The 16,980-nt window shown below is 41.5% G+C and overlaps 2 protein-coding genes across 3 annotated transcripts in view; both read left to right on the top strand.

Moving 5' to 3' along the window:
• Positions 1 to 16,980, top strand: part of BEND5 (BEN domain containing 5) — a 1,156,480-nt gene that overhangs the window by 813,855 nt on the left and 325,645 nt on the right. The window lies entirely within an intron of this gene.
• On the top strand, positions 7,000 to 7,563 carry LOC105942511 (NHP2-like protein 1). Its single transcript, XM_036494524.2, has one exon. The coding sequence runs from the start codon at positions 7,072 to 7,074 to the stop codon at positions 7,432 to 7,434; it is 363 nt and encodes a 120-aa protein (XP_036350417.2). The 5' UTR covers positions 7,000 to 7,071; the 3' UTR covers positions 7,435 to 7,563.

The raw sequence follows: 16,980 nt of genomic DNA, 5'->3' as shown, positions 1-16,980 counted from the left end.
CATCGGGCACCTGAAGCATTGCCTAGATCAGAGGACTGATACACGGCAGTCACACAGGGGCAGGGGTAAGAGCTCCTCTGTCCTGAGACCATTTAAGTCATCTGTCTGCAAACTTTGGCCTTTTGGAGCCCAAACTGACTTTGAAAGAACATACATGTTACCAGCTTCCTGTCTCTAGCTATCAAACAATTCAGCTACCTACAACAAAAGGCTACCCAATAGAGATGTTAAACTCTTCCAGGTCATGGAATGGTCAACCAATTTTCTACGTCTTATCTCAGTCTTAAAAAAAGGCTTGTTCTTCCAAATATGGCTGGCTTCTGCATAATAAAATGTTTCAGTCTTGATTGGAATATTGTGACAACCAAAACCTTGGGTTTTTTTGTTTTTCTTTCTTTCTTTTCTTTTTTTTTCTAATCAACATTTTGGTAGCTCCTTGCTGTTTGGTTTCCGAAGGTGTCCGAGTCTGTTGTCCTCATTCATCTAGCCACAGGAGATCATTATGCAGTGGCAGAGTTCTTTTCGACAATTATTATCTCATAATGAGAATGTCTCTCTGGATGGAGGAGTGCAGGCATGAATTCTAAGAGATGAGTGGAGATAGTACAGATTCCATAGTCTTCATGCAGTTACAGATGCCTGTTACATTGTAACATGGCCCGATGACTCACTGGATATAAATTTATAAGATATGAATATCAATTCGTCCATACATGCTGCTGAATACATGCATAAATAGGGACACATATGTGACCGTTTTAATCTCAAAATGCATCAAATATTGTGCTTTGCAGCAATTATTTCCTCTTCTTTTGATAAGCATGATATAGATCATGCTTGGAAGAATAAATTCCAGACATGTGATTTGAAAGGCACAGGCACTGCTACAGTCAGGAGTGGGAACTGTGTTCTCCTCATATGTTAGTCCATCAGCATAGTCCTTCCTCTCAGGCTACAGATTCATTTCATAAATGGATATTCGCACTGATTGTACCTTGATGGGTACTTTAAAATGTCCAAGGTATTTGTTAAACTCTATTGGCTTTATGTCTCTTGAATTTATTATTTTTATTGCGCTTGTAAAATCTTCAATCTAGAATGCAAAACAAAAAAGGAAGGAAAAAAACCCTTGAAATTAGTTGCTTCTGTTCACTGAGGTTATGTCATGTGCAAAGCTGTAACTTCTACACTTGGCATTCAGAGATGATGTGTGAGTCTTTTACTCAGGAGACCCTGAGGGTAAATTAGGAGCTGCAAGAAGTTTTTGCATTTGTAGGACTCAGGTGAGAGAACAAATAAGTGAAATCCCACAAAGCATGAATATTTAATTTTAATTTATTTGGGAGGCAGAGATACAAGATGGAGAGGGAAAATGAGAGAGAAGGAGTGAGAGAAAAATTTTCCCATCCACTGGTTTCCCTCCTTAAAATGTTCTCCACATGAGACCTGAGTCGGGCTGAAACTGGGAGCCAGGAGCTCAATCCAGCCTTCCACATAAGGGACTCAGCTACTTGAGCAGTCATGTGCTACATGCCAGGGTGCATACCAGCAGGAAGCAGAACACAGCAAAAAGACAGAATCCTAACCCAAACACTGCAGTGTGGAGTGCCGGTGTCCTCAACAACATTATCAAACACGTGCTCCAAAGTTAGGAAAACCTAGCGGACAATGTGTTAACTTTATACTCATTCCCCTATCTTGACAAATAGGTTGTAATACCAGCTTAATAAACCAATAGTTTTATATGAGTAGAAATTGGCAAAACATCAAAAAGTCTGAGTTTCATTCTTATCTTATCAATCTGGATATATTCTCTTGGCCAAGAGATGGCTGGCAGTTTGCGTTAGTAATGCCTAGCGCCTGGGTTAGGGCCTCTCTGCCCCAGATCTTAGAGCTGGAGTCACTGGCATCTATGTTCTTTCATGTTCTAACATCTGCTGATAACTTGGACAACAGACCCCTCACAGCAAACTCTTGTGTTTAGAGACGTCTTTATATGGGAGAGTAGAGTTTTCCATGCTTGCAGATGTAAGCACACAAATGTACAATTGCAAAAATATTGATGCTGGACTGTGTGGGCAAATACAGAACTCAGTAACTGCCAGATGTAACAGGCATAATGAAGCCGAAAGTAAACTGAACATGAAGAAGTATATTTAATCATATGTGCTGACCTCCCAATACAGTGATATTAAAATTTTCAAATATTTAAAATTAGTCCAGTGCTGGGATTGTATGTTCTAATCTAAATGTAAATGCCAAACACAAGCATAGATCTACATTATTCTTATAAGTCAACTACCGTACATCCTGGAAGGTTGAAATGCAAACACTCAAAGCTATTTTTAAAATGCTGTGCACTTCCTCCAAGCCCACCGCTAGCCTGGATTTCACAGATCTATCACTGAATAATTCCCAAGCTTTCCTTTTGATTTCTAGGTTTTTCTGGAACAGCCAAAACAATAAACCTGCCATACCTTCAGAACTTTTAAGAAAGCCAAGCTCACACATTTTAGCCAGATAATCTGCTAATGCTCTGAAAATTCCTGGAGTTCAGCAGAAAGATTTCTTGGTTTGGAAACAGATGGTACAGGTTTGAGTGGTGCTTTTCTGGGCTGGGAAGTCTCAGGAAAGTTACCTAATCTCTCAGAGGTCAATTTATTCCTCTGTAAAATGAAAATGTTGAAATGTTAACTTTTTCTCTACACCAGAATTTTTTTTTAACTTTAAGAAAAATTTGCATCAAAATGAATGTCTCTTAATTTCATTCCATTTCCCATGAACTTTAAAAAGTATCCTTTTGTGTGTATTTGAACATGTATTTGAGAACATACTAAAAATTTATTTATTCGAAGGGCAGAGTTACAGGGAGAGAGGAAGAGACAGATATCTTCCATTCTGTGGTTTACTCAATAAGGCTGCAATGGCAGGTGCTAAAAACAGGGGATGCAGCTTTATCTGCATCCCCTGTTTGGGTTCAGGAGCCCACGCCTAGGGAACTGGATTGGAAGCAGAGCATCCAGGACTTGAACCAGTGCCTTGTGGGATGTTGGCATCGTAGTTGGTGGCTTAACCCACCACATCACAACACAAGTCCCCTGTTATCTATCCAGTTTTATATCACTAAGATTGTATTATAGATATTTTAAATGATTGAATAATATTCCTTTGAAGTGATGTGAGTAACTGTTTGAAATTACTAAAAAGTCTCTGTATTCATAGATAGCTTAGATGGCTTTAAAGTGTCAATATTTTAAATAACACAAAAATGAGTGGCGACATTGTCTTATAGTTACACAAACATTGTCCTTATATAGTGACATTATCTTATAGTTATGCAATTATTGCCCTTAAAAATTATGAGTAATAGTGAAATTTTACTCATGTTTCCAAGACTGTTGCCCAGAATGGTGCTAAGTCCTCTGGAAGTGTGGTTTGAATAAATGAGTGAGTGAATTAGAGTGGATGTCAGTGAACTGTCCTTTCTTCGAGGTCACTGCCTTCTCAGGGAGGTGTGGTGGAATGTTCCCTACCCAGGCCAAAGAAAGACAGACTGTTGTTGGATTGTCTTCCAAGGCAACTGCTCAGCATCAGCTGCTCATGTTGACCTCTAAACTTCTGTCAGATCAGTTTCTTAGGCGCAACTCAGACGCTAATGAGCCTTTCGTTGGAACACCATTGCCAAAACCATTTTTAGCTTTGTTCATGTTGTGCATTTGTTATCACCTGCCTAACTGGGCTTGTTAAATGAGAAAAGTCATAATTGATACTTTATCGTGTAATTTAAAAGAAACCCACTGGAACACTAGGACGAAGAGGAACCAGAGCAGTTGCCATAGTTTCAATGGAAATGAGCAGATAATCACACCAACACCATCAACAACTTCTTTCACTTTGATGGACTCTGCCTCTCAGAGATACACCCTGAATAATATGTGCCAACTGTAAAATACTATACTAACTAAATGTTTCACATATGTTATCTTGTTTTGACAGCCTATGATGAATTGAAAAGAGTATTTCATTTACTTATCAGGAAATCACATCTGTCTCTGCAAGGTTAAATGACAGTTGAGTACAAGAATTACATACAGCAATAATAATAATTGAACTTTACAACGTAGAATGGTTAGCTAACTGTACAGCCAACGATTGAGTCTTGGGTCTACTACCACATGCAAGCTGGATGAGTATAGGAGAGTCATTTAAACCCCTAAAGACTCCATCTGCTCATTGGTGAAATGGAGATGATAATAACACCTAATATATATGCTCACATAGTTTATATAATAATAATTTATATGTTTGTGATGAGGCTTAGAAGCTGCATGTCACACAGGCAATAAGGTACAGAGCAAGAGCTCAATGCATTAGTCTTCTCCTTTTCCCTGAGGAATGCTGCAAGGCCCCCACTGGATCCCGAAAACCACAAATGTTACCAAATACTATATACATTATGGGTATTCTGCTACACTTACCTATGAAAAAGTTTTATTTCTAACCTGGGCATAGAAAGTTATTAATAATAACAAGCAAGACATATTGGAATCATAAAAAAAAATTTCAATACCATTTCCAGCATCACTATCATTCTGCCTGTTATGAAGTAAAATAAAGGTGATCTGCACACAATTACTGTGGTGCCATAGCAGTCTGATAACCAGAATGACTACTCAGTGATTAATGGGTGAGTAATGTATGCTGCATGGGTACAAGAGATACAGTAACGGCCCACTCCCTGAGAAGGCTAGAATGAGATGCTGTTAGATTTCATCACACTACTCAGAACAGCATGTAATTTAAAACTCAAAAACTGATCATTTCTGGAATTTTCCATGTAATGTTTTTGGAACATAATTGCCTACAGATAGATGGTAAGCCAAGTCAGATAAAGAGGGATTACTGTAAATGTGATTTCATTGCTCTGCTTTTATCTTTATTGGGAATATACTATTACTGTTCTTCGATGATTATGACCGTAGCACCAGACTCTAGACTAGGGCAATGTGCATCCAGAAACACCTAGAGCAGATTGCCTGTCTGTATCCAGGAGCTTCTAGTCTGACTTGGCCCCAACAGCATAGCTAGAAAATGTTGCGGCTAAGATGTGACTCAGAATTGTAATGTTTTACTGTTACCTACTCGATCCCCTTATTGCAGCCTGTGTCCTATGTCACCCTTATTGTTTGTCTGTCTTCCCCACGAAACTGAGTTCTAGTGACTCCCTGTTGTGTCTTTGCCCATTACAGGTCTCAGCAAAAGCTATCATAAAAACCTTGCTTTATTCAACCAAAGATCCTATGTTGGCCCTTCTAGCTTCCGGCTTTTTCAGCTTTTCTGGCTTTTCTACTCAGGACCACTATCCCAGGGTTTCTGTTCCACTCCCCACCCCCCTCCCCATTACAGTCCTGCAGTGAGTGACTCCCTCTGTCATCTCACCGTAAATTGATGACTCGGGCCTGCTGATGCACTGAGCCACATGGCTAATACATCAGCTAAATGGATGCCGAAAACACCACCTGCTCCTTCAGGCAAATGGCACTTTGGAAAATGGAATGTGTAATCAATAGAATTAAGCCTTAAGCAGAGCTTTGTATCCATGTCCCAATGCAGGGCCTTGGCAGGCAAACAGTGAGAAGATGTGGGCCCCCCTCCTTTTTTTTTCAGTCTTTGTAAAAGCACATGGTTCAGCACTTGTTAAGCCGGTTTTCTGGCCATGATCAGTCAGCAAGATTTCCTCCCCAAGCTACCTCTGCCCTTCCTATTCAGTGTAAATGTCTCACCCAGCTACTTGGCTTTTCCACACTGTCTTCAGGAGTCCTGGAAAGAGGTTTGGGGCTATGCTTCGAGAAACACTGGCAACTGGGTGCAGCTCAGGCTGCAAAGCATCTGGAGTCAGGAAATCTTGGTGTTACCTTAGGCAAAGCACTCAACCTTTCTGAACATCGATTTCTCCCTCTCTCTCTCTGTTTCTTTTTGTATGAAGTGGCAATAATTATTCCCTCCCCACAGGGAGGGAATTGTTGTTTTGAATATCTTACATATGAATCTTAAATGTGAAGATGCTTTGTAAGTTATTAAATCACTTAAGCAGAGATATCACTATCCTGATCATTGTTATTCCAAGGCATGGGTAGGAGCATGTACTTCTTCTACTTTCGTTTGAAATTTGCCTGAGAAATTGGATTTGCTGCTGTGTGAGAGAAAGCCTAAGATCAGCCTGACTTGGCTTAACTCTTTCTAGGACAGTGGAAAACATTAGAAAATAAAATATGGGGAGCCAATAAAGAATATATGACTCATTGCTCAAACAATTCTCACTCTATGCTTGTTAAAGATGAGGAAACCAAGGTCCAAGAAAGAGAAACATTTAACCAGTGTCATAGTGTGAATCAGTTACACAGTGAGGAATGCAGACTAATGGCCTTGTGTTGGCCTGGTAGACATTCCATGCAGTTTCCAGGACAGAAAATCTTTAGCACAACATAGAGCGACAATGAGAGAATAATGGCGCTCACGTATCAGAGCCAATCTTATCTTCAGCAGAGTCTCTACACCCCAACCTTGACCCACACACTGTGCTCATAGCATCTCATGGATGATGACCATTCTCCTTCTAGGAGATGAGGGAACCCGGATCTCTGGGTACATATAGGCGGAGGGAACACCCTTCTTTTCACACTTTTTTATGACATTTGTTTTCATAACTTAGTCAAATCTAAATGTTGTCTAATCTCATAAGAACCTATAGGTTGCTCTTTGCTGTTCCCTAGCCCAGGGTTTTTCAATTGGAGACAATTTTTTTTTTAGGTATCTGTGCAATTTGCTTTACTATGTAATTTCTTTTTTTAATTTTTAATTCATTAATTACATTGTATTATGTGACACAGTTTCATAGGTACTTGGGTTCTCCCCACCCCTCCCCAAACCCTCCCACCATGGTGGATTCCTCCACCTTGTTGCATAACTACAGTTCAAGTTCAGCTGAACTAAGGCTTCTCCGCCTTAGTTCGGAGGCGCTGCTGGTGGCGGGTGGCGGGTGGCGAGTGGCGAAGCTGGAGGGACGCAGCCATGACTGAGGCTGATGTAACTCCAAAAGCCTACCCCCTTGCGGACGCCCACCTCACCAAGAAGCTCCTGGACCTGGTCCAGCAGTCGTATAACTACAAGCAGCTTCGGAAAGGATCCAACGAGGCCACCAAGACCCTCAACAGGGGCATCTCAGAGTTCATTGTGATGGCAGTGGACGCCGAGCCCCTGGAGATCATCCTGCACCTCCCGCTGCTGTGTGAAGACAAGAACGTGCCCTACGTGTTCGTGCGCTCCAAGCAGGCCCTGGGCCGGGCCTGCGGGGTCTCCAGACCCGTCATCGCCTGCTCCGTCACCATCAAAGAGGGCTCCCAGCTGAAGCAGCAGATCCAGTGCATCCAGTAGTCTATTGAGAGGCTCCTGGTGTGAGGCCCAGGATCCCCCACACCACGATGCCCCAGGTTGTGTCGTAGCGTCCGTGTTGGTGTCTAGCATTTCCAGTTGCTTTCTGTTATAAAGTATTGTAGTATTAAAAAAAAAAAAAGCTTTTAATTGATTGGGATGATACTCTGCTGGCTCTGTCTTCAGACCAGAGAGGGTATACCTAAGAAGCCATTGAACTTGACTAGACAATAAGATGCTGCACTCTATGTTTGGTATATGCTTGCAATGGGCGAATCTCAATTGGAGACAATTTTAACTTTCTCTCTTCCCCTGAGAAGGGGCACTTGGTAGTATCTGAGACATTTTGATTGTCAATACTTGAGAGAAGATATTACTAGCATCAAGTAAGTTAGTGACCATACAGGCTGGAAAATCTTACAAGACAGCTTCCTATGGTGAAGTCATCTTGGCCCAGATTGTCAGTATTGCTGATGCTGAGAGGTTTTGATCTTACCTGTTCATAGGGATCTGATTTTTGTCCTTTGGTCTGTGCATCAGTAGTCCCTGAGCTCTGCCTGTGGGCTTGATAAAATGATGTCTTTCTGATGATTCACTTAGTAGAGCAACCTGGTCCAATCTCAATAAACATTGCATTGGTGGGAAATAAGTTTATGAGTTTATCAATTAGGTAACACGTTGCAGGAGAAGGAGCACTGGGCTATGATTCAGCAGACCAGGTTTGATCAAAGCTTCGTAGGCAGCAGAGTAAATATGAGAATTGGTCTCAATTCATGATAGAAGCTGAAGAATATTGCCACCTCCTGCATCTGTTTTCTACTCTGGGGTTTTAATGTGATTTATTCTGTACAGAGGGTTCCACAGTTTAAAGAATTTATACTTCACTGAATTAGTTCAGCTTTAGAGACTCTTTGAGACTAACCTCCACACCCCCATCTCCGCCAAGACGTTTCCAAAATGGATGTATATATAGTCTATTCTAAATAGGCTCATAGAATACCTCAGTGACTAATCTTTTCTTCAGTCTTGGGGCCTGTCTGATCTCCTTCTAGCATGGGGGCTTTCCAGCTTCTTGATCTTTTGTGCCTGTACAGCAAGCTCTGGGTCTGTCTTCCAGTATCTAAGTGCTCAGAGTGGAAGATTGGGAGAGAGTCCTGCTCTAACCTCCAGCCCTAGATAGCCTTTCCTGGCAATTCAAGGGGACACGGGTCATGTGCCAGCAGTAAGAGGCCTCTGTCCTTGCCATGTCTAAGCCTGCATCTGCTTACAGTGACTCCAAGCAGGGGCAGAAGCTCCCTTAGAGATGACTCTGTGAGATCATCCAGCATCCGGTTGCTTCCTGCTAACAGCAGCAAAGCAGAGGAACTACAGCTGAAGGTGATGAGTAGAAGTAAGAGACACAGTTAGAGACACAGAGCAAGACATGGCTATTGGTGATGAGGGAGAGTGGACCTCTGGTATGGGGAGAAGAGGAAAGAAAGTTCCTGGGGAAAAAAACAAACACTTAAACCCTGTTGATAGGAATTAAATTAAATAAATCTCTGCTCTATTATTGTCATGCTATGTGATCTTGAACAATCCTTGTGCTAAGTCTCAATTGACATGACTGAAACAAGGTTGATAACACTATCTTTACAATGTTATTGAAAGATCATTTTCCTAGTGTTTGTCATTTGGTAAGTAGATTCCAAGTTAACAAGCATTTATTAGTAGTAGTGTTGTCATTAATAGCAATTTGTGTGAGCTTACAAAGGCAAAAACGGGGTCAAGTCAGTGGCTTAATAGAGTTGCCAGTGTCAGTTGCTTTTACTTATGGTCTGTCACAGAAACACCTTTTACTCTAGATCACTCTCATGCTTACATGTTCACATAGAAGATACAGGGAGAGACACGATGTGCCCTGGGTTCATGCATCCCTGGCAAATCAAAATGCAACTGTGCCAATGCCCACAGAAGGACCCCTAGCCACTGTCTTAGGAAAGTACCCCAAACCAGGTAACTTACAAACAATAGAAAGTGGTTCCTCATAGTTTCAAGACATTGTGCTGGTTGGGTTGTGGTTGTGGTAAAACTTCTAGGTCATAGATTGCTGTCTCCATGCTGTATCCTCACATGCACAGCTAACTCTCTTTGGTTTCTCTCTTTTTTTTAATATAAAGGTACAATCCTATTCATGTGGACTCTACCCTCATAACTTCATTATCTCTCAAAGCCCCCACATTCCTCCCAGGTCCATCCCATTAAGAATTCCAGCATGTGAATTTGGGAGAAAGTATAAATATTCAGTCTGCTACAGTAACATGCCAGACTGCCTCTGGGGAGGATGGCGTTTCCTTTATGATGGCATTCTGTGCACAGAGCAAAAGGTCACTGATATCATTTGATCAAATCTCAGTATTGCCATAGGCAAATGAGAAAAATGCATCCAAATGAACGAATGAACAGAGAGGTAAAGGGATAAGCTATTCTCAGCTTTCCTACCAAGGTCTAGATTCTCTAGGAAGTGAGAAATCAATTCCCCACCCCCAAAGCAGGGCTGCTTTACTGAGGCCCTGTCAGCCCAACCAGCAATCCAATAATGCAGTGCCCCGACTGTGCCATTAACTCATTAGGTAGAGGCAAGTGTGCGCATTGATCTGTTTATCTCCCAGGCCATGCTGCTGGAGAAAGACCAGCTGTTTCCTGAGAGCTGCCTTTGCTCTTGACTCATCACTCAGCATCAGGGGAATCTGCTTCTTTGTCCCTTTCAACCTCAATGCCACTGGAGTGCATGCAGGAGTGAGGTCACAGCAGGGCATTCTGAGAGCTTCCATCGCCACAGTAACACAGCTCCTCCATCTTGTTCATTGGGCCCTAGATCCACCCTCATGGAAACGAAGAATGCAGTAGGAAGTGCCTGAGTTTAACACATGGACAAATCTTGGTTTAAATCCCATTTGGCTATTTGTGTGTCCTTGGAGAAGTCACTTCCCCTTTCTGAGTCCTAATTTCTTTATTTACAGAACAAAAGTCAGAGGACTTATATTATAAAATCATTGTGAAGATTCCTTGTGATAGACAAATCCTTGGAAAGACAGGAATAATCTGTTAGCTCAGTGCTGGGCACACATGAAGCCTCAGCAAATCTTTTTTAAAAGATTTTATTATTATTGGAAAGCCGGATATGCACAGAGGAGGAGAGACAGAGAGGAAGATCTTCCATCCGATGTTTCACTCCCCAAGTGAGCCGCAACGGGCCGGTGCTGTGCCTATCCAAAGCCAGGAACCAGGAACCTCTTCCAGGTCTCCCACGCGGGTACAGGGTCCCAATGCTTTGGGCCGTCCTCGACTGCTTTCCCAGGCCACAAGCAGGGAGCTGGATGGGAAGTGGAGCTGCCGGGATTAGAACCGGTGCCCATATGGGATCCTCGGGCGTTCAAGGCGAGGACTTTAGCCTCTAGGCCACGCCGCCAGGCCCAGCCTCAGCAAATCTTAACCTGCCATTTCCAAGGCACAGTTTTCTAAGGTGAAAGATGAGATTTGGTCATAGGGATTTTTGTGTGATGTGTGTGAAAATATCTGCAATACTACAGTTGTGTAAATAATGCGCTTCATTGTCCAGAACGTGATTTTCCCTTTTTTGCCCTAACATATGATTTTTCTAATGTGAACGTAGCCAATTAAACTCTTTAATCAGCCTCCATAATTATTGCCTCATAGGTAGCATCTCACTCCTGAAAACTAAATTGCCTACATACTATAAATGGGTTGTGTTTCATTCTGCTACAAACAGAAAATAGTTAAATCACCAAACATGTGACTTCTTGGTCAATATTAATAATGGGACCTGTGTTAAAATAGGTAATATTGACAAAGTACCTTTGTCCAAGCTATTAGAACTACATCATTTCTGATTACCTATTTCCAGATTGAGTAATATCCCTCTTTTCATCTTCTAACATTTATCTTGTTTTTTTTTTCTGTTATTGCTGAATTCTTCATTAAATATAATATTTAAAATACATACTCATGATAGAAAATATATAAAACGGGCCCGGCGGTGTGGTCTAGCGGTAAAGTCCTCGCCTTGAACGCGCTGGGATCCCATATGGGCACAGGTTCTAATCCCGGCAGCTCCACTTCCCATCCAGCTCCCTGCTTGTGGCTTGGGAAAGCAGTCGAGGATGGCCCAATGCTTTGGGACACTGCACCCACATGGGAGACCCTGGTTCCGGCTTCGGATCGGCACAGCACCAGCCATTGCGGCTCACCTGGGGAGTGAATCATCGGATGGAAGATCTCCCTCTCTGTCTCTCCTCCTCTCTGTATATCCGGCTTTCCAATAATAATAAAATCTTAAAAAAAAAGGAAAATATATAAAAGCTGGAGAATTTAAAGTACTTATAATTCCACAAGTCAACATTGCACTATGATTCTTGCTAAGCGTTTGTAGATATCTAGATAATTTCCATTAAAATGGGTGTCCATACAGTATTTATTATAATTTTTCTCATGTAAATAACCTTCAAAATATATACTTTGAAGAAGTGCATATTATTTATAGTTTGTGTGAGCATTATTTATTTAGTCCTATACTTCATTCAACTTTTAGGTAGCTTTCAATTTTTACTTTCATAATTCCAGAGACATTTTGCAAATATGTTTGCATATCTGGTTATTTGCTTGAAATAGCACAATTCAATCCTTATAAAGACATGGATAATAATTTATTCATTGCTTTTAAGGAAAACTGAGCCCCTCCTCAGTCATAGGTTTCATGCTACTTTGCTAGAGACTGGGATACCCCCTGGTGGAGGTTATAGAACATGGCTAAATTGGTCACATAATCCTTGATAAGTAAATCCAAAGATGCCGAGTGCTCAACCTTCAGGGTATGGGTGTGCCACGTATAAGTTTTGTCTCTCATCACCTCACACTTGTTTTTGGAGAAGAAAACATGAACTGCAAGAAAGGCATTGGTGTGTGATGTGCACATGGGTGCATATGTACTTGCAAGCAAAACAAAGCTACCAAAAATTTAAATGAAAAACAAAAGAAGGAATGTCAAGAAATCTCAGAGCTAGAATGTTCAGTTTGGAGTCCAAGTGAGAAGCAAGCACACAACCACAGTCCCCAGTAGTCTTGCCCTCCCTCATAGCCCTGTTCCTGCTGCTTAACAATCAGAGTAAGCAGGCTGTTTCCTGTGTAGTCAGAGAGGTCCTGGACCAGAAAGCTGCCCTTCAGGACACTAGATGGAGCCAGATGGGAAAGTCCAGGCTCTCACTGCAGTGGAACCATTTTCCCTCCACTTTCCCTTTCAGGAAGAGTTGTACGATATGGCTGATCTTGCAGAAAAGTTATTTCTCTGTGACTGTTCTTCAGGGGAGCTGCCCTCCATCAATCATTCGTCAAACATTCACAAAGCTCCTATTTGAGCCATGTAGTGGAGCACTTACTGAATTAAACAGTTTCTGCTATGGAGAAGCTTGTGAGCTGATGTATGAGAGAGATCGCTGGCAAACCGGTGTCCTTTTCCTTCCGTCACCTGTTCTGACTCCAAGCAACCGGGCTCAACATCACTGCCTGACCATATCCTCTGCTTCTCTATCGCCTTTCCTTTCTTCTTGCATCCTCTTCTCTCAGGAAGATCCTTTTCTTTTTTCTGTATTTTTTTCTTGATATCTAAATCTTAACCTCTATCAGGCCCATTTCAAACAATTCCTCACATCACCAGAAGCTTTTTATAACACCGAGATCTCCCTTTTGATTCTGATAGTCGCTTTGTACAATATTTCCCAAACTTTATTTTCTTAAGATTTAGTCACTTAGTTTGAAAGGCAGAGTTAGAGAGGGAGTGAGAGAGAGCACGAGAATGAATTTTCTATCCTCTTGTTCCCTGCTCAAATGGCTACAAAAGTCGTGGTAGGAAGTCCAAAGCCATGAGTCTGGAATTCCATCCAGCTCTCCCACATAAATATCAAGGGTTCAAGCCCCTGGGCCAGCATACTTTCCAGGAAAATTAGGTAAGCAATGGATCGGAAGTAGAAGAGCTGACACTCATACAAGATGCCAGCATTTTAAGTGGTGAGTTAATCCACTGCAACGCAGCGCCACCATCTCTTCCCAAACGGAAATATGTATCCGAATCACCTAAAAGACTGGATCTCACTCCCAACATTGCCAGCTTAGTAGATCTAAGATGTAACTTAAAAATATGCTTTTCTAAAAGGTTCCCAGAGGATGCTGATTCTGTCGGCCTGAGGATCACACAATAAAACTATCCATTTTAGTGGTTATTGAGTACTAACTAGTACCATGTACAATATTATATAGTGGTTCTGTCACAGTGATTAAAACAATTTCAGTTATGGCCAGCATAAGCTGAGGACAGGAAAGATTAACAGAGGAGCAACAGGAGTGTGTGGGGTTTCCAGAACCTCAAAATAAGCACGTAGTTAACAATCCCTATTGAGTTGAGAAGATCAAACACTTCCAAAGGTAGTGCTATTTGAGCTGACCTTGAAGGAGGATTGGGGATACATGAGAAATAGAAAAGATCAACAGCATAGGCCAAGGCCAAATTTATATATATATATATATTTCAATATTTAGCAAATACTCTTCAAAGAAGAAGAATATATTTATATTCATTCTCATTCAAGCATATTTACTCAGCAGGGGTTTGTAGCCAGGAACACTGACATGACAGAGTTCCCATCTAGGCAGTCCCCAAGTTTAGTGAAGGAAACAGTGCAAAACAGTAAGAGAAACAGGTGAATGTCAGCAACGGTGTGCAGAGAAGACAGGGAAAGGACATTGCAGGTTTACCTTAGTTTTAAGGAAATACAGTCACTCAACGTGAAATACCTGTCTTTCTTTTTCAATCAAAAAGCTGTTAGAAAAGCTCAGAGGCATTCATTTGGATTATAGATGGAGATCTGATAGCTTCGGTAATAATCAACAATATTCTCCCATCCCCCCAAACTGGCAATCAGGTAATATAACCTTTGGCATGCTGTTTATCCCTCCCCCCCCACACACACACACACGAGAAAGAGAGAGAGAGAGAGAGAGAGAGAGAGAGAGAGAGAGAGAGAGAGAGAGAAAGGAAGGGAGAGAGAAAGGGAAAAGAAAGGAAAAAAAGAAAAGGAAAACCACATATTTTCTTGATGTTCAGAACAGTAACATTCTCCTTGTGCAAAGGAAAATCTTTTAAAAGCATTTAGTGAGATAATCACTGCAGCCACCACGTGAGCTTCTGCGTTTCTGCAATGGACGGGCTTCAGGACCAGAAGGGCATCACTTGCGTCTGATTCACACTGAAGACTGCAGCATGGAGTTGTGCATTAGGATTTGGAGTCAGTCTGACCTGGGTCTTTGTGACCATGAGAAAGTCACTTAATTTGGCTAAGATGTCATTCCTTGATTTGCACAACATTTATTTATATAAAAATGTACTTCAGAAAACTATCTTGAGAATTAAGATAGTATGAGAAGAAGCCCAATGTATTGCTTAGCTATTTTTAATGCACATGGTTGTGAATTAAGGCACAATTTCCCTACATTTGGGCAAGTGACTCTAGCTTGTTTTCATTATTTGTGACCACAGTCTATATCATTGTAGCTTTCACTGGCTTAATAACTTACTACTTGTAAAACATTGAATTTTCTAAAACTTTGCTAACATAAATAAGATTGCAAAGAGTATGATCAATTAGAAACATCCCAGAAACACAGGTGTAGAGTGCCATTGAAGTCTTTGAACCAGTTGCCAAACTGGACACCAAATTTGTATTGATGCTTATAGCATAGGATGTTTGATCTCCACCATTTATGGACACATTTCCCAACTATAATTCCCAGTTTGGTGACATTTTTTTCTGAATCAAGACCTGGGGCATATTTAAACATAGAAAGGTACATGGAGTAGGTGGTATAACAAGGATTTACACCAGCTTAGTTCAATAGACTGCTGGTCAGGTAAGCCAGCACTTGAACCCTGGCCCTTTCATACTTTCATAGAGTTTCTGTGCATCAATACCCTCTTTGAGCTTATATACTGGGAAATAATGTTACCTATTCCAATGAATATTAAGAATATTAAGTAAGATAATATAAAACAATGATTTTCAAACCTTATTGTGACTTAGAATCACCTGGAAATGTTTGAAAAATGTAACCCTCCCCCAGAATCTCATTTAATTGTTTTGGGTGGTGGTGTCAGAGATTTCGTGCTTTAAAATTGTGATGTTCACCTTGCAGGGAGAAGCACTGAGGGCCCTTCAGAAAGTTCATGGTGAAATGAAATTGTAGAAATGTGTTTTGGTTTGAGGCCGGAGTGATGGTTCTCCTGACTCATCCTCCACTTGCAAGTGCCAACATCCCATATGGGCACCTGTTCCTGTCCAAGCTGCTTCTCTTCCCATCCAGCTCCTACTTGTGGTCTGGAAAAGCAGTTGAGGATGGCCTGGGTCTCTCTCATGTGGGAGACCAGAGGAAGGCTCTTGGATCCTGACTTTGAAGGGCTCAGCTCCAGACGTTGCAGTCATTTGAGGAGTGCGCCAGCAGATGGGGAACCTCTCTCTCTCTCCTTACTCCGAGATCTTTCAAATAAAAATATTTTTACAAAGTGAGATTTCATTTAAAATAAATCTATGCATTTTTTTCGTAATATGCATTTTTCCTGAACTCCTTTCAATTTTTTATTTGAAAGGCAGAGTTTCAGAGAGAAGAGAAAGAGATCTTCTAGCCACTGGTTCACCATCCCCAAATACCCACAATGGCCAGAACCATAAACCAGGAGCTTCTTCTGTCCTCTCCCCCATTGGGTGCAAGGACCCAAGCACTTGAACCATCCTCTACTACCTTTCCAAGCCACCAGCAGCAAGCTGGTTGAGAAGCAGAGACAAAGGGACTCAAATGGACTCCACATAGGATGCTGGCACTACAGTTAGAGGCCTAGCCAATATGCCTTGTTGCTGGCCCCTTCCTTGAACTCTCATAATCCCTGACTCTAGCCTAACATTTTCTGAGTAACATTGACCTCTTACCTGCCTTTGTCTCCAAAATGCTGGAGATACATGTCCCTGTCTTTAGGATGGTCCAATGATCCTGGGAAAAGATGGACAAGGGAAGAGATCATTTGCAATGTGATAGATGCAAATAAGAAGATTCTGGTAAAAACAAAAGCCATGCCTCAGAAATGATGACTATGAGGGAACCCAGGACTTGTGGCACCCTATTGTAAGACATTAGCTCCCAGTCATATGCTTCGGATTCCAGCATGACTAGAACATAACATACCATGTGGCCACAGATTAAGTGTCTTTCTCCCTCTCAGTGCTTCTCTTTCCCCAGATAGGAAACAACATCAGCCTCTCAAAAAAAACGTTGTTTAAAGATCCTTTTCCAACTCGTGTGACTGCCAGGGCTTAAGAGAATGAACAAAGAAATGATAGACTTTATTTATATACATGCTCTGTGAGGGAGAACTGCTGCTTTCACATCAATATATTTTTTAAATATTTATTTTTTTTGGAAAATCAGACTTGCAGAGAGGAGGAGAGACAA

This window comes from Ochotona princeps, chromosome 2 (genome assembly GCF_030435755.1).
Source record: "Ochotona princeps isolate mOchPri1 chromosome 2, mOchPri1.hap1, whole genome shotgun sequence".
Taxonomy (NCBI): domain Eukaryota; kingdom Metazoa; phylum Chordata; class Mammalia; order Lagomorpha; family Ochotonidae; genus Ochotona; species Ochotona princeps.
The sequence above is the reverse complement of the archived record's forward strand: the minus strand, read 5'-3'. Positions and strand labels throughout refer to the sequence as shown.

Excerpts from the sequence above, each read along its gene's own strand:
- LOC105942511 (XM_036494524.2), top strand. The coding sequence starts at position 7,072 with ATGACTGAGGCTGATGTAACTCCAAAAGCCTACCCCCTTGCGGACGCC.